Here is a 22770-nt window from a genome sequence, read left to right as displayed (position 1 = left end):
GCGCGCGCGCGCCAGCTACGCCCCGCCCACTCGCTGCGAGACCACGCCCACTTGCACTTGACCACGCCCACCCCGGCTGTGGCCACGCCCCCACCGCGCCTCCCCTATAGAAGCGCCGCGCGCGCCGGAAGTGACGCGCAGAGCGGAAGCCAGCGGCGCGTGGGGACGATGCAGGCGGGCGGCGCTGCTGCTGCTGGCGGCGGGGGAGGCGGCTTCGGGCCCGGCCTGGCCGAGGTGGGCCCCTTCGGCTGGTACCCGCCGCCCCTCCGCACGCCGCTCTTCTGCCCGCCGCCTCCCCCCTGGGAGCCCGCCTTCTGGCCGCCGCCGCACGATGGATACGCCCCGCCGCCGCCGTGGTACCCGCCCGCCTACCGGGAGCCCCCGCGGGGGCCGCAAGCTGGTGAGGGGGCGTTGAGGGCGGTGGGGGGGAGCCAGAACCGCGGCCTCACCTCGGTCCCTCCCTGTTCCAGGCCCTCAGATGAGGTGCACGTGGGTTTTGCCGGCTGTGCCTGACGCCTCCCCCTTTTCTCCTTCCTTTTTTTAAGGTGGGAATGGTAGTTTTCCTCACGACTGGCAAGGAGAGCAAGCGCCCGCGTTTTGTAAGCGGTCTTCGGGTGGCAATGCCAAGCAGAAGGTAAGGATGGGCGGTGGGTTGGGCTGTGTGACCTCCTCCAGGGGTCGCTTCTCATCTTTGCTGTTGTGTGAATCTGGTGGTGGTGGCAGCCACGTGGGGCTTGTCTTCGTGGGCACGTGTGCCTTCTTTTCAATACACTATCACCAAAGAAGCATGGAAAGTAGGTTGCAGGAGGCAGTTCTCCATGTTTACTCTGCTCTCATGAGACTCCACCTGGAGCACTGTGTTCAGCTCAAGGACCCTCAGCAAAAGAAGGACATGGATGTGCTGGAGTGAACCCAGAGGAGGGGATGAGGTTGATCAAGGCACTGAAGCATGTCTCTTTTAAAAACAGGCTGCAGGAGTTAGGCTTGTTCAGAGACTTTTTTGGGAGTGTAGTGACAGGGCAAAGGGAAGCTAAATGAAGGTAGGATGAAATTCACCACTGTGAGGGTGGTGAGGCCCTGGCACAGGCTGCCCAGAGCAGCTGTGGCTGCCCCATCCCTGGAGGTGCTCAAGGCCAGGCTGGATGGGGCTTTGGGCAACCTGGGCTGGTGGGAGGTGTCCCTGCCCATGGCAGGGGGCTGGGACTGGGTGGGCTTTAAGGCCTTATCCAACCCATTCCATGAATCAGCTTGCAAATCCTGAGCCCAATGAAGGAATGGCATATCTGTAACATTCTAAAACAGGTAGAGTCCATAAAAGCTCTTACTGTGGTGATGTTCAGTTGTATAAATTACATTACTCATCCCCTGTGTTTTCAGCCTGGTCCCACTGCTGTGTATGGTGGGAGAGGGAAGGATCTCTGCTGCCCCCTGAGCTCTTCTTGCCTGTCATGTGAGAACAGCCATGGACTGACTAGATGGCTAGGAGACTTGAGCTATACCCTGTCCTCCTTTCAGCTGCTGATGAATCTGTGTCTGCCTTATATGTTTGCATAAGTGATAACTGAAAGGAAGTTGGTGAAGGTGGTGGAAAGGACTGAGTGCAGTGTGTTTTCTTTGGAAGATAAGAGACTTGAACTTTGCCTTGTGTTGTTTTAGATGCTCTGAAGCATGTTTGAATGATTACATGTGAAATATGTAAATAATTTTTAATTAAAATGTCTTACTGTCTTCTGACTACTGTCCTGATATGTTATCTTCCCAGAATAAAAAGAAAAAGGAGCCAGTTTTCTCCCACTACTGCGATACCTGTGACCGTGGCTATAAAAACCAGGAGAAGTATGATGAACATATTTCACAACATACACAGGTTGATGAGCTTGGCTTGTTTTCTTTACACTTTGATTTTTGATTTCATGCCTAAGTAGATAGCTGCAGCTGTGCTTTGAATGGAAGACTTAGCAAAGACTCCTGAGCTAGAAAAAGTCTCATACCAGGACTTTTTGTGATCCCTGTCATGGGGGAGCTCTCAGTTTGGTTTTATTGCTAAACTCACTTTAATGTCATTCTCATGAGTCACTGCTAATTCCTCTCAGTGCTATGAATTACTTCAGTGATATCAGTGTAGCATGTTAAAAACCTGTGTGAAAATGCTGTACAGGAGAAGCACTTTAAAAATGAGTTCCTTTATTGCAAAGAAGTAATAAAATAAGAAATTTGACAGCCTTGCAAATCTTTCTCTTATTTTAACTTTGTATCTTCTCCAATTACCAGGCATGTTGGCTTCACTGGCTATTCAAAAACCACATGGAAGTTACAAGTATACTAACACTGCTAACTGGTTTTAGTTGTGTCTGTTGGAATTGTGGCTTATGCTCTGTGCAATCATCTGGCACTGACTCTGACCTTTGCCTAAATGCTTGCTCTGATTTGCTTGTATAAAGTGTTCTTGTATCTTAAGATCACCCCTTCCCTTTATCTTGCAGTGCACAGAAGAAGGCTGCAGTTTCAATGCCCACGAGAAGTTGGTTCAGATTCACTGGAAGAATGTAGGTATCCCGGCTGGCCCTAAAATACAGATCTGTACACTCTTCCCATATGCCCTTCTCGTTCTTCTGGGGCTTTGTCACTGTCTGGAATGACAATGTAGCACCTCTGAGTTGAATCTGTTATAGGGATCTTACAAATGAGAATGTTCAATACTTTTGTTTTCTAATGGATTCTGTCTGTGATTGCTGCCTGGAGCCTCAGCACTACTGGAGATGAAAGCAATATGATGCTGATATAATTGTTGTGTGTTTTTTTTGTTGCTTTTTTTTTCTTGTCCCCCTTAAAAGACCTGTGAAATTCTTCCGTAGGTACATGGACCTGGTGCTAAAAGAATAAAATTAGATAGTCCGGAAGAGATTGCTAAATGGAGAGAAGAAAGAAAAAAGTGAGTATTGTGACCTGTGAACATGTTTTATGTATGTAGCATGAGTGGTAACTGGATGGCACCAGAAGGACAGTAGGCAGCTTTGTTTGGCTCTGCAGAACTCCTGAGGTACCACCCTGTGCCCTGAGGGTGCTGCCTGCATACAGATGGGTTGGGTGGCTGTAGTAGAAAGCCAGGCAGGCACTGAGGTTCCCCAAATGTTTGATTTGGGTGCCCCAGGTTAGGTGGACGATCCATTCCTTTCCTGATTAGAGACATAAATGTCAGAGTGTTGTGTGCGTGTTAATAGCTGAGAAATCTGCAGCTCTTGTACTGACTCCACTTGTAACATGTGTTCAAACTTGTGCAAACTTTCACAGTTGGAGTCATTTCGGTAGATTCTGTTAGGGAGTTCTAACTTTCAAGACATTCCTGCATTGCTTGACACTTCTCGTGGAAAAAAGAATCCATGAATGATACCTCAAGCAGTCTGACTCGCATTGTAGCAGGGATACCAGGTTAAGTTCACGTGGAAGTGCTACTTCTCATTTCACATTCTGTGATGTGAGTGGTGTAACTCTTATTTAGCAGCACTGAAGTGTTTAAAAAAAAAATCTTTGTACTTTCAAAGACCTTATTACAGTGCCTTTTCATCTCTTTTACTGTGAAAAAGTCTAATCTTCAGCAGATGAAAGATGATGCAGGTTTTCCTCACTTCTATCCCTGACTTGAATCCAGTCTTGTGAGTGAGCAGTGCATGGGTTTGCTTCCATGGTCAGGAGTCTTGTATGCACAATGGGAAGTGACATAAATTACATCAGGTTCACTGATGATTAACTTTGGCATTCTATTGGTGGTCTCTTTAAATGAAAATAACCTGCTGTGTGTGTTTTCCTCTCAAAAGATATCAAGCAATTCTCTTTATTTAACAGCTTTTCTTGATCTGGAAACAAAAGTTTCTTCTGTGCTTAAAATGCCTTAGTTAACAATACTGGAGTTGCTTGTGGTCTGTGCAAGTCCATATTTGGTGTTAAATTAGTTATTGTTCCAAGGTTTCCTTCAAAATGTACTTGAAAAAAATAGCCCATCCCTGTTTTTTTATTTTTGTTCTAAATGTTTTTCTCTCTCCTCCCAAGACATTTCAAGTCTATTTCTTACGTTGTCCTTAGGTTTCTGTCTTGGAGCTACTGTAATGAAACCAAGTCTGGGCCTCAAGGGAGAAGTGAATGGTTGCATGTAGGGTCCCTTCATTTTCAACTTATATTTCTCAACTTCCATACTTGTGTGCTTTGGGATGGTGTAGGAGAGTGGCTGGTGCTAAGGTGTGAGCTTTGAAGTGGTGTTCAAGGTGTGTGAGTACACACTGTACCATGTACTAGGACAGTAGGGAAGCAGGAATTGAACATACAATCATGTTTTATGTCCTGTTTATTTGGGGATTGGGTGCTGCGACCCAAGGCCATGGTTAACGAAGGATGATGCTCTGCCTGAGAATATTTGTTCTCTTTCAAGAGACTCTGGTAGATACTGTTCTTTCATACAGATGAGTATGATTTGGCTGTGGTACAAGGTTGCGAGCTTTTCGTTCTGTGTGGGACGGTAAAACAAATGGAAATGCCTAAGTGTAGTCATGACCAAGGAAAAAGGCAGTGTGTGAGGAGGGCCTTCCGAACCGCGGCCACTAGATGGAGCAGTGCGGCGGCTTAATTTGGTACTTCTGCTGTGCAGGCTTCTTTGCTGTAAGGGATGTGTGTGGAATGACTGCCTGGGTGGCTTGTGTTACTCTTTGCACAGCGAGGAAGCTGTCCCAACTTTCTCTTTTAAAAACGAAGGAAGCTTTTGTGAGGCATTAATTGGGTCTCCAGCAAAGCAGCAACTTCGCACTGAAGACCTGCTGTTGACTGGCAGTAAACACTGCATGGTAAAGAAAAGGGGGGTGCCAGAGGGAGTCTGAACTAGTAGGCAGCTTCTGTTTGTGGTCAAAGGAGAAATCCTTTTTCTTCATAAAAGTTCTAGTCAGAGCTAAGAATAAATCATCACAAGCTAGTTAGAAACAAACTACTTATGACCTAAAAAGATCCAATGTACTTATTTCCATGTTGCATCCCTAACATTTCTGTCTTGCTTGTTCTTTCAGCTCTCATAAATTACTTAGAGTTGAGATTTTCTCTTTAATCAGCTGCTGTGCTGCTCAGTTGTCTCTTGCTAACATCTATTGGAAAGAGGCTGTGTTTACAGTGCAGCATTACTCATGATGAGGAAAGGGAGAGGGGCAAGCTGGTAATGAGTGAGTATCTCTGCACTAAGCATGCCAGGTCAGAATGCTCCTTCCCACTCTTTCTATAGGATGGCCTGGTTGCTGATTCAGTCCTTGTGTCTCTACCTGAAAGTTTTTTTTTTTTTTTAATGGCTTTTGGCCTACTGAACCTGATAAGGCAGGCAATCTGAAGTTAAATGGGCAGCGATAGAGACAAAATTGTGCAGGATCTAATGGTTTTTCTGTTTTTGCAGACAACTGGTTGTGGAATCGGACATTGGCTTCGGTGATTACAATTGCTTTTCTTGTTCTGATTTGTCCTGTCTGCTGTAACTGCTGGGAAATGTGCTGTCTTCAGCACTTTTAAATGCAAGCTTAGGGGGGATTACCAGCAGTGCATTTCCTTAGTGTGTCAGAATGTGGCATTGCTGTCTTCCATTCTTTCCAAGTGAAATCTGAGTTGTGGTAGGCCAGCTGTTTTCTCAGGAAGAACTGGTTAGAAAGATTATCAGAAAACATGACAAAGCTGCTCTGATGCTGAAGCAAATGATTAAATATATTTCTTTTTTAGGTTCTAATATAGCACCGGATGACTTTATCTTGTGTATTGCTTCTAAATTCTGCCTGCCTGCCTTGCTGCTTATAATCTGCTGGGTTTTGGTCCAGTTCAGGAAATACAGCAGTCCAAGCCTGCAATTTATCTGATAGGCTGAGCATGTGCTTAATGAATGAGGGCTGGTGCTGTCAGCCAAACCACTTCTTATTAATTTGTGATCCTCTAGCTGAATAATGATAGTTCTAGAACAGCTTGGCATCCTCCCTGGTGGTGCTTTCATAGTAGTTAAATACATAATAAGGAAAATGAATTATTAGGGTCTGATAAAGCTAAAGACAAAGCCAAGTGGATTGGATGCGTTGTTAGATTAAGGTGGATGTGGACGGGAGAAGTAGTTGGGATTGCTGCTGTGCACCAGTAATAAAACTGCCTCATGGTGAAATCACCCTGGAGATGCACTGCCTGATAAAATGCCTGGGAGTCTTGGAAGGGGACTTCATCAGCTCCATCAAATTCAGTTTGAATTCCTCAAATTCAGTGCAAAGTGCTGTAGAAACAGCTCAGGTCTGTTTTCAGCTAGGCATTGGCAAAGCTTTTTTTTTGACCAGTGCTTCCTTAGAGCTAGTTTATGTGGACAAGATGGAGTATGCTGGGCTATGAGTGCAGTAGCCAATGTCATATGTGATTCATTTACTGAAAAATCATCATTTGTTAAGGCACACTGGGTTAGTTACACTTCTGTATTACCATATCCTGTCTCTGGAAGGTTAGAGTGTCCTTTACCTGCATATCATTTTGTTGGTGCAGATATAGTCTTAGCCTTTGAGTTTTCTAGTGTTACCTTGACACCTTCTGCTGAAAAACTTCCACATGGTTATAGAAGCATCTTTGGGTGAAACCTGCAGCTGTTACGAAATGCGGCTGCTGCCTTGGGCAGTACTGACTTCTGTCAAAACTGTCTGTCCATCAGGGCCTGGTTTAACTCCCTCTTACAAGAAGTCACCGGGATTTGTAAAGCCTTTGTGTTGACTGATGAGGCTTTCTGTAGTCAAGCTGTGACAAGCTGTTTACAGGACCTGGGTGCTGGGTTACTTCTCTTTCAGTGGTGCCTGTAGCTAACATTTTAGGAACCACATCTTACAGGGGGAGGAGGGCATACCTTCAGAGAAGGATATAAACCTGGGTCAGCTCATCAGATACTGTTATGTAGCCCTTTATCTGGAGGCACTGAGCATGGGCCCTTGTCACACATCGTTCAGGAGCAGTCTTTGTAAATTTAGCCTGCCTGAATAAGAACTCTGTCAAAAAAATCTTTCTGGCCTATCTTGAGTATTTACTAGCTGTTCTTGTTGATTTTTTTGTAAACCATGGGGCTCCATGATGTAGTTGTACCTCAAGACCAGGCATCAGCCTCCACTTTGGGATGACGTGGATCTTGCTGCCTCCTTGGATAGATCTAGCTGCTGTGATGTGCTTGCACATGCAATAACAAAGTGAGGTAAAGATAATGAGTAAAATGCTGTTGAACCTCTCAGTCCAAGTTGGAGAAGATAATCAGTACAGGTGCTATCAGATGTACTTTTGCAGGAACACTGAGCCTTCAAATTTGAGCTTTCTACAGCTGTTAGCTCCTGTCTGTCAACTGAAGAGGCTTTCTGAGGGAAGTTTGTCTGTCTTGGCACTGAATCTTGAACTAAAAGCATTCACAGAGTCCTTTATGGTGGCTCAGTAGAGGGAGTGGTAACTCAGAGGAATGAGAGTGGGAGGCAGTTGTGTCTCAAACCACGTTTTGAGAGCGTGTCTGAATATGTCGTTAATCAGCATAACTGCAGGAGCACTTGGAAGACACTTTGTTCCTCCAGAATTAAGGGTCTTCCCATATGTCCTCTTAAAAGAATAAAAATGTGCCTAAGACAAGCTTGGGGTTCTTCTGGGCATAGTTAACTCATTTAAAGAGCACTTTTCCTGTGGGCCTTACTCATGTGAAGGAAAGCATCTTCAGTTTTATCCTAAAACTGTGGAGAGCTGCCAAGCACAGGGGTCTTTGAATGTAAAACTCTCAAGATTAAATAATTCATTCCACACCTGCTGTTTGCTGGGAGTTTTATAATGTGGATGAAGGAATGTAGCTAATGGGGAAGAACAGAAGAGACATGTCCCTGTGCTCATTTGAGCTGTGTGGTGGATTTCTGGGAGAAATCCAATGAAAATAGACTTTGACAGCCCATACTCAAATCCTCTTGAACGAGACAAGTTCTGCTTAGGTGTGTCTTAGAAAATACTTTTCATCTTTTTCTCTTGGTATGTGGTTGAAGCTGTCTTCCATCAGTGTGAAGCTGAATGTTCTTGCTGTAAAACGGAGGAGATGCATGTGATAAGATTCAATAATTAAAGCTAGGTGTCCTTTTTGATAGCTACGCTTATAGTAAGGAGCTGTTTGAAAATGGAATATCACTAAACTTAATAGACTTACCAAATATTGATACTCTGTGCTGTTCTCCAGAGATGGGTGGGGGTGTTTCCCATTTCCTACCTTTATCTCAAAGCACAGGGATTTAGCTAACTGGTGTTTACAGAGCAGCCAGTTAAGGCTTTGACAGCAATTTACAGGAGGCCTTGCATGTTAGGACCAGTGTGGTGTTCATCCGCAGGGAGGAATGGTGAGGGGGGTGGGGAGTGGGAAGAGAGGGGTGGTTTGTGAGATGATTATAACAGTAGGTTTGTTTTCTTTGTCTGCATGACTTAGCAATTCTTGAAACTGGAAGAAAAAGGGGCAGTAATATTGGTGTAATAGAGGTCAGTATGCAAGCCCCATAGTGAGGAAGCGTGTAGGTTTTTTCCTTAGCTATCCTATTAAGGGAATTGTTTTCACCCAGAAGCTGTTCTTGCAAACTTTTTTTGCAGAAGAGTCTGGCTGTCCTTTTGCTAAAGGAATGTTATACCCCAGGATCCCTCAAATACTCCAATTAAAGCACCATAAAGTGAAATTGCAGGACTAAATCATGCCCTGTTGTGCGTAGGAGCAGGTTGAGGGACCAGAAGCATGACTGTACTGTTTGTCTGTAGCTCGTCTGTTTATGTAAATCTAACAATGCCAATTTATGGGATTTCATGGTATTGATGTAAGTAAGCGTAATTACTCAGGCGGCTTTTCCTTGCCATGCCTTTTGAAGGAAGAAGCGGGCTGCTGCCTTTCCATGAAACACCTTAAAAATCTCTTATGCTTCTAGAGGATGTTGGTTTGATAAAGGGTGAATTGACCAGCTATGGTCAACATCTGAAGAACGAATGTTTTTTTTTTTTTCTCCTAGAAATTTTCCTACGTTAGCGAACATCGAGAAGAAGAAGGTGATGCAGATGGAGAAGGAAGAAAGGGGAGAAGTTCTGACTACCCCACAGTTTGGGTAAGCATTTCAAAACAAAGCTGTTACTTCTGAGCTCATGAAGAGGAAGGTACGCTCTCTTACTGTGGTGTCCAAGTACTCAGTGCATTCACTGTTCACACCATCTCGCTGACTTTAGCAGGGGACAGGCCACTTGACAAATTGCAGATGTAGTGTTCCTTTTGTTTACAGTGCTTCGCAGTCCACTTCAGTGAAATTAAACAATAATTGGTCTAGAAACCTGATGTTCTTGCTGAATTCTGCACTCCGGCTTGTTTGAGAAAAGCCCATTCTAGCAGCCATTTGTTAGATCACCCTAACCTTGGTTTCTTAGAAAGAAATAATGGGGATGGAACGTAATGAATCTAGTGGTCTAATCCTCTTATGCCTGAAAATGGCCCAGGGAGACTTTAGGAGTGGATTTAGCTTCTTAGCGCTCTACTTTCAGATGATAAATCAAACTTTAAGTGAAGAGCAGAGGAAGAATTAACTGTTTTTTCATAGCTTAAGCAATGCTTTTGTTGCTTTTTTTTACCCTCCATCTTCATTATCTACCTGCTACCTTTGTTACAGGCCCAGTCCTTGGTCCTCTTGGATTTTTATCTCCCTGATACTGTGAATTACTTTTCACTTTATTATTGCTTCATTTTCTACTCTCCACAGTGTCAGTGTTATATGGAAACAGCTCCATTAGCTCTGCTTTAGGGCCTGTGGGAAGACTTTTAGATAACCTAGGAGTGGTGGATTGTTGGTTTACTTGTTTATACTGGAATGACTGGGCCAGAAGGCAGGAGTGGACCTACTTCGAAGGGACTTTTGCTAAATTACATTTGACTTTTTCATCTCCTTGGAAAAAAAAAGAACTTTCACTATTTTAAATAACGTGAACTAGTGCAGGATAGGGTTTGTGTGAGGCTAGTATAATTTGTTAAAGGCAATGGTGCACAGTTGCCTCTTATGAAGGAAAGGCTTATAAAAAACTGAAATAACATCTTTTTCTTCCTTCAAAAGATTAAAAAGGTGCGGGAGGGACCAAAGCTACAAATGTGGAATTATGTTTGGAGATTCTTCTAAGCAGGGATGAGTTTTGCTTGTCAGAGTAATAAACTGCGTGGTGTCTACAGGTTTATTCGGTAACTCTTGTAGCTCTTCTGGTGAACTGTGAGTCAGAGACCATATGTAGTGTTAAATGTCAGTCAAATTCCATGCTTATCTATTAGATGTGTCAGGAACTTTATAGCTGGAAAATTGTTAGGGAAGAAAAAAGCCCTAAAAACCACAGGTTGCTGTTTGCTTTCACTTTGACTTTTTACCTCTGGTTGATTTTAGAAACTAACTTGGTATTTTTTTTCCCCTGAACTGCTAGCCCTGTCTGCTTCATCTGCTGTCCAAAAACCTGTCGCTTCTGCTTGGTGTATCAACAGGAAAGATTCTGGAATTGGTGCTTATCTGGCAAACTTACTGATGCACGAGGCAAAAATAGAATAGAGCTTGTTCTCTGCAAGCTGTACTATTAAAGCAAATAGCTAAGGAAGATTTAGAAAGGATTAGATACTTAACACTTCTGCAGCACTTTCCATTTGTGGTTCTCTGAAGTGCTTTACAACTGCTAATTCTCAGCATCCCTGCGTGTGAGATTAGAGATGCAGAAGGACCACTTTGGCAGTCTGTGTGGTGTCTTGCAACAGCTAATTAATAGAGCGTGGCTCTTCCACCTCTTTGAATGGGAAGTGACGAGTACAGCTTGCAGTAGAGGAAGGCAGATGCCAGGCTGAGGTTTGTTGGGATATTTGTGACCTTGGGGCTTCTTTCTGGGTGTTTGGGGCCCCAGGGAAATCCAAGGTATTTTTTAACCCTTGGCCAAGGATGGAATGTCTAATTGAGCCTATACGTGCTCAGTAGCATCTGTTTTACAACAATATCCTGAACATGGAGCCCTGTTGTACAATTCAAGAACGCAGTTTGGTCTTAAACAGAGGTGAGTTATGGGAGATAACATCAGCCTGATGTTGTGGATGAGAGACTGATGCACAGGAAGGAGGTGGCTTCTCTTGAATCACAGTAGAGCTAAGGTGGGTGATGTTAACAATGATGGCTGAGAAATCAGTGCTAGACAGTCAAAAATGACTGGAGAACTGAGTGTTTTGTCATGATATAAAGCAATTTTGAATGCTAAACCTGGTCCTGTTCTCCTTTCAAGAAGAGCTTACAACTGGAAAGGTGTAGAAGAGGGAAACATGAGTTACAAATGGAAACGCTTCTGTGCAAATGGAGGTGGGTAGCTTAGAAGGGTATCACAAAAGAAAACTTGCATAGGTGTGAAGAGGTAAATAGAAAAGATAGTGTTTCTTCTAACTCCAGGGAGAGTAGTTGTCAAATGGCCATCTTATTCATCAGAATGAAAACTGGAGGACATTTTTTTTCACAACATTTAGCACTTTTCTGCAAGTCTTTGGGAAATAGAAAGCTTTACACAGCACGACACGAAACTATCAGTGTCTTGTGAGCATCTCTGGTTGGAGAGGGTCCCTAAGCAGTTGGCTTCTGAACGCTGGAAAAAGATGAGAAATGTGACTGCTTGTGAGGGAAGGAAGAGCACAAAAAACAGATCTTCTGCTGGTTGCTTATCAGTGACAAGGTGCCAGGTTGAAAATGTACCTTTGGGGCTGTCCTTTAAGATAAGCGGCTCAAGAACCAGGGAGAAGTGTCAGGAAGAAGCTCTTGACCAGGCATGGTGTTACGCAGTAGACTAGGGCTAACTCAAAGGCCCTAGCTAACAGGATCTCTGCTATGCTGTTGGTGAGACTGAGGGAGAGAGTGCTGAGCCAAATCAACCATGGGACTCATTCAAGATTGTCAGATCTGTCTTTCGTGGTTGTTTTTGTTACTTGAAAATAAGTATCTTCAGGAGGCTTACATTTTCATTTCTGTATTTGCTTTTCTGATGTTAACACCTATTCTGTCTGTAGATTGAGTTATTCTGTCCAGGTTTGTCTTCCTACAAACACGTTTAGAAGACAAGTGGAATTAGCATGCTGTTCTCATCCTATACTTCTGTAGTTTGCTTTAAACTCTGCTGTCCTGATGGAAGCTTTCCTGCCTCTTCTACCAGAGATGAATGGCCTGTTAACTAGATGCAAGGGTAGGCAGTCACTGAAATTAATTCTTCACTGAGCTGTAGCTGGAAAAAGATTTAAGAACTGGAAGTATACTAACAGTAGATGCCTACCTTCTAATTCCACATATGCTCTGCCTGTTTTCAGTGACTTCATTGTTTAAGTGCAGTGAATGTTTATTGATTTTGTAATTTGAAATGAAAACACTGTCTTCACATGGTAGGTGATCAAGGAGCTTGCTTAGCCCTTTGCCTTTGTTAAAAGATAAAATTCATCAACTTCAAACTCTTCACTAAGGTTCCAGCTTGGTCACATCCTGCCAGTGAGATGGTTTGTGACTGCGTGTGGTCAGGTTGTCATTTCTGTGAACTTCCTTTCTCTCTTCCAGCAAGATGAAGGGGATGTGGAAAGCTGAAGATGAGAGGCCTGGGCAGCAAGGAAGGCAGAGGAGGAAACAGAAGTGCCAGTTCTGGAAGAAATTTAAGAAAAATGGTGGTGATGATAAGGTACCATCACAAAGAAATCAAAACGAAGCTAATGGACCGGAGAACAGCATGTGTGAGAAAGAACAGGAAAAGCAGCCTGTTTTGGAGGCTCAGCCATGCATGAAGGACGTGGACCCTCTCAGTCTTCTGGCAAACAGCGATGTTGGTAAGATGAAAAACTTCATGTAGCACTGCTTAAGTTTTTACTAACCTCTTGTGCAGCTAGCAGCTTCTGGGGAGAACTGGGGATTTAAAAAATAATAAACACACCACGCAAACTTAGTCCTTGATGGAAAGAGGGCTAATTGGGCATGTTTATTATAAATTCTTTTAGTAGAAGACTAATGAAAGGCTTTCCAGTATGCTTGGACAATAATACTACAGAGCCTGTTGTCATACTTCTCATTGTTATTAACAAAAAAGTCCAGTTCTGTGGCTAAAATAATTCTAGGGTCAGCAGGGTCAAAAATTTATAACTTTGAATGTAGACCAACATCCCAGTGTCTGAAAGTTGGGTTTAGAACTTCCTTTTATCTGGAGACTTCTGTACAGATGTATCCTGATTCAGGACGTGGTCTTCTAAGAAAATTCAGTGACTGTTGTGGAGTGGGTCTGTGCTTTATCTAAAGGAAATGGGGTAAATCTTGCAGTTCAAGCAGCTTCTGCCCTACTTTCCTGCTACAGGCCTAGTTGGTGAAGAACCTAAAATCCAAAGTCAATGAAGAAGGTGAAAAGTTCTGATTTAGAAAAGCTGACACAATGTTTAGGATGCTGACAGCATTAAGAACTTCTTCGTAAGATTGCTTGCAAGCCAAGTTAATCATATAAACACAGGGAAAATCTAGCAAGTTATTCTGAAGTGTTTTTGCTTGAAGCATCAGATTTCTTTTATCAAAAACATCTTAATTTGAAGAGGGGAGACAGGAAGTAGGAGTGTCTTGAATATGAAAAATATCCACGCTGGATATTTGTCTTGGCGTCATATTCCCAAATACATTACTAGCTTTAAATCAATATTTAGCTATCAAAATGAAGAGGGTTTCTGGGCTCTTAAGGGAGCACCTCAGTTCTATTTTTGTTAAAAACAAATACTTGACCATAATCTTATTCTATCCATAATCTCCAGAGATAAGGAATCCTTTTTTCAAAACACTAAAGGGCAGCAAAGGGAAAATAAGGCAAAAGCCTTAGGGAATTGATATCAGTAATTTTGGGAAGGAGACCATAGGGATTGGCATCAGTAAATGGAACAGTGTTGCAGACAATGTACAGAAATGTCTGTACACTTGGTGGTTTGGTGCTTGTCCTTGGTCTGAGCTAGATTTCTTAGGAAGATACAGTTTTTTTTTTGCTGTGGTGTTCAGGAAGGTGGAGACTGACTGGGAGACCAGCTGCCTATGTTTTGGGGGTGAAGAGGAGTCTCATGAGGTAGGCACAATGGTAGGGGAGAAACAATAGCATCTGAATTAAGGTACTGGAAGTTTGGCCTGCTAGCCAGGGCATTTTGGAACCATCAAGCAGTGTGACAACAATCATTTTTAAAGACTATTTAATATCCCTTTGTCCTTTAACACTGAGAGCATGAAAACAATGTCTTGCCTTCTATGAGTTAAATCATTTAAAATGACATTAAAATGCAAGCATTTTCCCCTTAATTTCAGTTTTTGCTAAGTTATCTAGCTTGTTCTTGATATTTTCCATATGTGTATATTTTCTGAAGTATTGCTGCTTACCTTTTTTCATGAGCATGTTTTGTTTTCCCTGTGCTGGCAGCAATATAAACTCCACTGATTCAACTATTTATAATATAGTCAGCGATGATGTAGTGCTCCTAGAATATGGCAAGTAAGCTGGCTTATACTCTATTTTTAGCAATAGGGCTAGAATGCATCCCCTGGAAAGACTTCGGATGCTGAGTTTCTCCTCTGGAAATCATAATCCCCAATTAGTGGGAACAAGAGCTCAGCATCCCTGTGCGATGTGTTTATTCCACTAATCTCAGCTAGTTGGGAAAAGAGGGGTGATCAAATAGAACTGCATTTCTCCCCAGCATCTGTGTTTTGCTTAATGATAGAAATTTGAATTATACCAAGTACAGCTAGTAACTTCTGGTATAATAGGTAGAAAAGGAATGTGTTATCACACGTTATTAAAAGCAGTTGAATTTTTATACAGTTAAGTAGAACAAACATTTTCTTTTAAAATCATACCACTGAAAGCCATGATTTTGCTGTATAGAAGCATTTTGTTGGAGTATTTAGAGCTTTCAAACAGCAGCAGCCCTTTCTCTAGAGGCAATGCCTTTTTTGCATAATGCATTCACTGAAGTTCTATTCCTTAGCTGGTTCCTTCAAAGCTAAGGAAATTGAATGAGATGAAGAAAAGGACACTTTTCTCCTGATTTATAAACAGAAATCAGGTAAGATCAGCCTGTCAGGTCTAAAACTGACCCGGAACAGTCAATTCTAGTCAGTAGTTCATAATGCATCCTCCAAGGGTGGTACTGTCAAATAGAGAATGTACTGCAGTAAGTGTCTTCCTAATTAGCCAAGAAGCAGAGAAGTTTGTCACTTTTAACAGTTTCTACAAACTGATTTTTGCATATTCATTAACTTATTCATTAATTCATTTTTCATTTCATGTGGCTAGATGGTTTTTAAGCTTAGTGTAAAAAAAAAAAAAGGCATCTGACCCCAGTGTGCACTTCAGTTTGAATGCGATAGAAGTAAAGAGCAGCTATGAATCAACATAATTTGGAGTAAATGTCAGAGCTTTACAATTGCTTAAATTTATGTGAATGCAGTATGTTCTGGTAGGAAAACGCACTGCATTTCCCTGAACTTCCAGTGTGTTTGGGAGTTGATGTGACTACTAAAGATAATCAACCTCTCAGAAAACATAAGGAGTAAAATGAGGCAGATAAGTAGCTTTAGATAAAGACCTGTGTATTTATCTGAAGTTATTCTAGCATACAACATGAGCTCTAATAAATCAAGTTGACAATTGTTGATATATTAGAAGAAAATAGCCAAACACTTGTGATTTAAAAATAAAGATCTCAAAAGTGTTTATTACAGCATATCTGCTTACAAAGTATCGGGCAGCTTTCCTGTGGGGTGTGATATTCAAGCTTAAACAGATGGGGGGCAGGAGAGGGCACAACTTCCTTGTGAAAATAAGACTGCAACCAGGCTTTTCCTAGTAGCCATTTCATCACTTTTGTGCTTCTTGCCTCTTTTTTGCCTTCCTGGTATTCTTTTTTTGGAGCAGTAATATTACAGTAAGGCTGCAGTACCTCACTTACTCATGCATATCTATAATACTCTGTGGAGATTTAAGTATCAGCCTGAAGTCCTGCTGAAACCATATTTGTTTAATTTGTGGCATAGGCCCTAAAATGTCCCTTATGATCTCTTTTACTGTCCAAGAATTTTTGTTGCTCGTGCTTTGCATGAGGCTAACTGTTGTTGTGAAATTATTGGCTTTCTGAATCCCCACCCCTGCCTCCACAGGACTAAATCCAGCGAGACTTCAAAACATATTATGAAATCCTCTTTTTTTCCCCTGAGCTTTATAATAAAACCTGTAATTATGTTTAATATGTGAAGAAAACCCAAGCTGTTGTTCAGGGAATTTGAACTTCACCTTGCTTCCATAGCTTTGCTAACTGTAAATCAGTGGTGAGGAAACTTTTCCACAGAATATCTGTAGAGAGTAGGCAGGTATGTTCTTTATCAATCCATGGTGTTGAGCAATGGTGCCTATCAGTCTGTCATGATCAGTTAAGGTGGCTGTTCATACAGGAGAACTCAGGAAAAAATCATCTTGGCTTCTCTTCCCCCGCAGAGTCTGACAAGGATGAAGAAGCAGCTGAAGATGGGAAGCTGGGGATGACAGTTGTTCCCAAGCAGGTCACTTCAGCCCTAAGTTCGTTGTCAGCCAACTACGGCAGTGCCTCTGAGAGTGAGCCTGAAGGTGTGTATATGCTCATACTCTGCTCTCTTTTCCTTCACAGTGCTGATGTAAACTGCAAGCACTGAGTACTCAAAACTTGTCGATAAAGCATAGGTGTTGCAGGATAAAATGCAGCTTGTGAACATCAGCCAAGCTGTCAAAATAATACCAGTTCAGTGGCATTGGCTGCATCTCCAAAACATCTGCTTATGGAACTGCCTTGATTTTTTTGGTGTCTGTCTGGTGGTGCTGTAATTCAGAGCTGTCTTGTATAAGCTTAAAAATCATCAGATAAAAGTGAAGAGATAAGCTTGGTAAAGGTTATGCAGAGGGATGTTCTTGCAGTCTGTGTTGAGATCTCTCCAGCGTGCTTTCGGTGGCATGCTGGTACTGGTACAAGTCCTGCATAAAGAAGCAGGGAGGAGTGAAAGCATATGTCATCCTCCTCCCAGTCTGTTTCCCCATTCTTCCTTCCTCCCAGTTTGAGCACTAAATGGGTTACGTTATGGTGTGAGCCGTTGCTTGTTCCCAAGTACAGCAATAACTCCTCATCTTGGAGAAGTACCCAGACAGAGTGGGGCACTTGTGCAGTCAGCTGGTGCACTGCAAGGACCTTGTCCACTTGGGCTGTGCCACATCTAATTCCTGGCCTTTTTCTAGCCCTACAGCATATTTCAGAACATCTCAAATAGTGTTTCCTGGAAGATTGAGTGGGTTTCTTCCCCTGCTTTGTTTGCCTTTTCTCAGCACTGACCTGGGTTGAAGGGTGGATGTAAATTTCTTTGGTTAGGGTGCGTATCATCAAGCTTCCCAAGGCTTCTAGGGGTGTTGGGGAGGAAGGAAAGCAGCCTGTCTTGAGTCTTGCTTCAAATCATGTTTGAATAGAGCCAGAAGAGTGCTGTTACACACTTGCAGTGAGCTAATTTCCATGCCCTTAAGGGTTTTTTCCTCAGAAGGCTTTTGGGTTTTGTAGTAAGACCTGCACTCTGTAGTGCTTGGATTTCATGCTTCTCTGAGTGTGTACATCAGCGTATGGCAGAGCTGCTGCTCCTTGTTCTGCAGTTAATTAACATCCCTGTCTTGCCCCAGATGGTCTACCTGGAGTTACAGAGGGCATCCACTGAGCAGGGAATTGAACCTGAGCATTTTCTCCCCTGTGCAGTGACTTCTCTCAGCTGCCAAGCTATGCTGTAAAGAGGAAGCAATGTACTTCCACGAGGCAGAGCTGAAAATCTCGTTCAACTTCTCAAAGTCAACCACACCTCCCTTCTGGTATATTGAAAAAAAGGCAGAAGTATTAAAGTATCTCACTGTTCTGTGACTGTTTAGAGAAGATTCTTTGCATTTAAACGCCAAAACCAAACAAAACAGAAAAATCCAAGCCAAACAAAAGCCTCCCTTCTTTCAAGTAATCCTTGCATGTTTTTTTACATCAGGTTATGTGAGTAAGAGGAGTACTAATGAGCTGCCAGTGTGTGGGGATATAAGCATGCTAAGTCTAGGAGATAAGTGTTGGTTTTGTTATGTTTTTTTTTTTTTTTTTTAGAAGTCTCTGTCAGGATTGCAACAAAACCTGAGGAAAAACAGGCTGTGCTCAGAAACACGCCTCAAACTCCTGAAGCTCATCAGAATCCAAAGCTGAAGCAAGAACCTCCAGAATCTGTGGACACAACATTGAGAACCTCAAATACAAACGCAGGTTCCCCCAGAGGCCCTGATAAACGGGCCAAGAAAACGTTACCTCTCCTTCCAAAGCGTCGCCCCACCCTGCTGGAAATGGTAAGTGTGAGCACTAAAACGATGGCTGCTGCACCAGAGCAGCTCTGTGTGAGTGGTTCTCTACCCTGCAGGAAGTTAGAGCACCTTGTTAGCTTAGCTGGAGCAAAGGCCTTGGCTTAAAATAGCCAAGGGAGTGTTTCCCTCCAAGTGTAGATGCTGGAACAGACATACAAGTACCCTGGTGTGTGTTCAGGTAATGACTGACCTTGAGCAAGAGGTGACAACTTAATTGTGTGCCTAAAATGAGCTGCACAAAGAATAAGACCTTTCTTCCTACCTCTCCCCTTTCTGTGGTAATACTCTGTAATTTATTTGTACGTGAGCCTGTCAGGTTGGTGCTGATCCTTCTCCCTTGGTGCCCAGCTTTGCTCTTCAGCCACCTGACTGAGGAGACAGCTTCTTCAGCTGCAGTCAGACTTCTTCTGGTGTTGGTGACTTGAACTGCACAGCCACAGCCTGCAGATGCATGGATTTCCTTGTAGGCATGTTTAGACCCCTCTGAGGAAGTGACAGCACGGGTGCCTTGAAGAGCAGGCTGTCTCAGAAGGGTCAAAAGACTTGTAGGGGGCAGTTCTGAGGTGTCACAGTTCTGAGTAACGATGTGAAGCACCCTGTTTGGAACTTTAGCTCTCTTTGTTAGAGATAAAGCTTTAGCATGGTTTTTTAGTAAGTGCTCAAAGCAGTACTGGCCAGGAGGGCAAGAGGAGGTAGGCTGTGCTTGTGATCCTGTGAATAGCCAGCATGAAGCTTCCCTGCCAAAGGAAGAGTCTGGGCAGAGCTCAGGAGAAAGCCGGGTGCCACTGACATCAGGGCTCTGATACAGCACAGGATGTTGAGGCAAGAGATACTGGGGAAGGCACATCCCAAGCTGCAGGTCCGGGAGAAATCCCTTGATAGTCCTCTTAGCACATACTGCGTTTGCTGCCAAGAATTAAAGCTGCTAGTGACTGAAAAAGGAAGTGTTTGCCCTTTGTGCAGCTCCCCGAGCACGCAGTTGTCTTTATCTCTCGCTCTTCAAAGTCGTGGGTGATCAAAGCAGTGAAGATTCTGGAAAAAAGTCATATGAAGGTCCTGCATGCTGGGAGAGGCATTAGAGATGCTGGCAGAACAAGGAAGTCTGAATTGTAGCTTGCCAGTATAGCCCACTTTTAAAATTGCCCTTTTTTGGCTTTCTAATGTTTAAAATTGTTGTTCAGGGATGTGTGCTGGGGCTGTGAATCACAGAGGGGCGCTTGAGATTTGCAGGTAGGCTTCTGCTGCATAAAAACCTTGAGGAAGCGAGGCTGAAATTTGGTAGTGAATCACCGCTGAAAACGTGTCCAAAAAGTGTAGTAGTAGTATGGCTCAGAAAAAGATGTCACCTCAGTGAAATGCTTTAAAAAAAGAAAAGGAGAGGGGGTAGAAGGTAGGGAAATAGCTGTGGAGATGTCTTGGCACTCATTAGACAGTCAGTTTGGGCACTACTAAGCGTGTTTATTGTAGTCACGCTAACGATGTGTGTTTAGCAATGCTACCAGAATAATAAGGCCGGCATTGCTGTTATCTATCAATGCAGTTAAAAAAAAAAAAAAAGGTGGGGTGGTGGTGTCCCACCTGTGCCTTTATCGGGCTTTTTGGGAGCTCAGCATTTCCTCCTGCAGAGAGATTCCCATTACACTGCCCCCTCCCTGCCCTGCTGTGCACCTCCTGCTTGAGGCAGGAGGCTTAGGAAAGCTGGTTACAGGTGCCAGTGCTCGTAATAGCTGGTGAGAGCTGCTTGCAACACCTCTTAATAAACCTAAACAGAAATATGTACTGCAAAGTGACTGGTGTAGACCACAAACTCCCAGCAGCAAGCTTCTCTGTGACTTTACGAGCCCAGTTTAAGCTATTAGACCTAGCTTGGTGGAGTACATCCCAAAATAGTTGCTGCTATTTAAACCCCCCAGTCTAGTAGGTGCTGAAAAATGCCCTTTCTGTGTATTTAAAGTATCTTTCACTCAGGTATTAGCTAATAAAAGATGCATGGACTATTAAATTACAGATACAGGATAGCCTGCAAAGCTTAAGAGATGCCCACAGACTTGCTACCCTGCCGCACTGCCCATGGCCTAGAAGGCGTTCTTTAGTTTGGGTGTCTCTTGTAGTCCATAATAGGAGAATTTCATCATCTGGATCTACTCTGGGAGATAACTGAGGAGGAAATTCCCAGTAGTTAGGTGTATTCACTGGCTTTCTATGCCACCTGAGACTTGTCAGCATGTTCAAGCTGCCTTAGTTCATCAACAGTGCTACATGAGTGGCACTTAAACGCCTTCATTTTGGGCATTTCAGGGTTTTCATCTGTTTCAGTGGAACATTTGTAAGTAGTATAGCGGCCCTTCTGAGCCTCTCATTGCAGAAGTGGTGTTTGACCATCAACCTGTGCTGCTGTAGCAGCTGCTGCTGCTTCCCAAAGGGCAGCTCCCTCCTTGCCACCTTTCCAGATGCCTCATCTCACCTTTTTTGTGCTGTGCCAGGCCTTCTGCTGACAGTGTATCTTCTACTTTCCTGCACACACCTTGCAAAAGAAAGAAAAAAAAAAACCTCCATGAAACCTAGCTGTGAGTTCCTTCTATTAATCAGATTTGTTTTCTCCTGGGTCTTTTGTTGCTTTGCAGTTGCTGGCCCAGGACATCCGACACGAAAGGAATGTTATCCTGCAGTGTGTTCGGTACATCGTACGGAACGACGTGTTTGGACTCTTCTTAAAAGCAGAACCCGAAGCTGGAACAGAGACTGGCCAGCCCTCTAAAACTACAGCAGAGACTTTGACAGACAAATGTGATGGATCTCATCGTTCCTGTAGCTCTGACCTTCAGTTAGCAGGAGGAGAAAAAGATGAATTAACAGCCTGTGGTGAGGAAGCACCCGTAGATCAGCCAGCACGGATAACTCACCCAGCAGACGAGGAGACGTGGGAAACCCCAGCAATTCAGTGTGAAGAAGCACCGTAGGAGATACCTGTGCTGGACAATAAAGCAAAGGCTCAGCTTTTCTACTCGACACTTCTGAAAGACATCGGTCTAACAAAATAAGGTGTATACTGAGAACTCTTAAAACCATGTTTCTGTTCTGCCAGAGGTTCACATTTCCTTGTGAGAACAGCAGCTGCGCTGGGTAATTGCATTTCCCCATGGCTGGAAAGCAGCAGTGACACAGGGTGAGCTTCCCTAGAGTAGGTGTGGATCCCTGCTTCGGAGCTTCATTGCTCTGTGTGTTTTCCTTTGATGTGGGCAGCATCAGTCCATCAGCAGAGCCAAAGCAGTGCTAGGGTGGATCCTCCTTATGTGAAATTCTGGCCTAGAGTGTTTGTGAGTATCTGAGTGTCTAAAATTAGCTGAATGTTCCTCTGAAGCGGTACCTGCTGCATTTTTTCATGTTATTGGTCAAGTATAAATGAAGAGACAACTGACCTGGCTCTAAAAGTACTGCTTGTGCCAGGAGTCTCCCCTTCTCTGAACTAATTGAGTTGAGCAGAGAAATAGAAATGAGGGTGCAGACTGATGCAAGATTCTTCTTTAAAAAAAAAAAATTATTAAAAAGTAACCACTTTTACTGCTTGTGTCACTGCTAGATTGATGTTTGACCTCAGGTACCCACTGTTAAATCACAGGCCTTAACTCCTGTTGTTACCAGGCAGATTTAACTCTTGAAGCAAGCTCTTGGTGTTGAGAGCTCTAGGTTTAACTTACCAAAATTTGAAAAGTTTGCTAAGAGTTACTTGTTTGTCCCTCTTTAATATACTTGAGGAATTTCTTAGTCTGGAGAAAAGTCTTCCTTGGCACACTGTTCTGATGTTTGTTATGCTGTTTGTACATCATCTCGTGGCTTTCCATGAATCTTGCATCCTTCTGTGTGGCTGTACATACATGAACGGTTGTGAACATGAGGGAAAAAGCAAACCAAAACAAAGCAAACCAATTAGCCAAGGTTTATAAACGAGTTCAGTCTTAACACTGCATTTTGAGTCCTTGTGCAGGTATTAATTTCACACTGACATGGAAACCGTGTCATGAACATGATCTATTACAAATCCTCCACTTCAAAATGTTTTGCTGCACTTCATCTTCTAGTCATGGTTAAATGTTGGAGATTAATTACCTTCTCAGGGATTGATTTTAGTTGTTTTTTTTGGGTAGGAGTCTAGCCTTCAATTCCACCACCTCAAACAGACTCACGTGGCTTTTTTTTTGTTGTTGCTTAACTGTATTTTGTCCTCTTAATTCCTTAACTTTTAACCCGTGCCATACATCTCATCCGTGGCGTATAGAAAACGAGGAATAGCTGAAAACTGTCCCACTGCTCTGC

At 43.2% G+C, this 22770-nt stretch overlaps 1 protein-coding gene across 1 annotated transcript; it reads left to right on the top strand.

Moving 5' to 3' along the window:
• Positions 1–168: 168 nt before the first annotated feature.
• NUFIP1 (nuclear FMR1 interacting protein 1) lies at positions 169–22358 on the top strand. Its single transcript, XM_032205465.1, has 10 exons — positions 169–400; positions 546–634; positions 1763–1867; positions 2484–2546; positions 2856–2932; positions 9036–9128; positions 12612–12874; positions 16555–16683; positions 18209–18441; positions 21081–22358. The coding sequence occupies exons 1-10, from the start codon at positions 169–171 to the stop codon at positions 21414–21416; spliced, it is 1620 nt and encodes a 539-aa protein (XP_032061356.1). The 3' UTR covers positions 21417–22358.
• Positions 22359–22770: the final 412 nt, after the last annotated feature.

This window comes from Aythya fuligula, chromosome 1 (assembly GCF_009819795.1).
Source record: "Aythya fuligula isolate bAytFul2 chromosome 1, bAytFul2.pri, whole genome shotgun sequence".
Taxonomy (NCBI): Eukaryota; Metazoa; Chordata; class Aves; order Anseriformes; family Anatidae; genus Aythya; species Aythya fuligula.
This window is presented reverse-complemented; position numbering and strand designations above follow the sequence as displayed.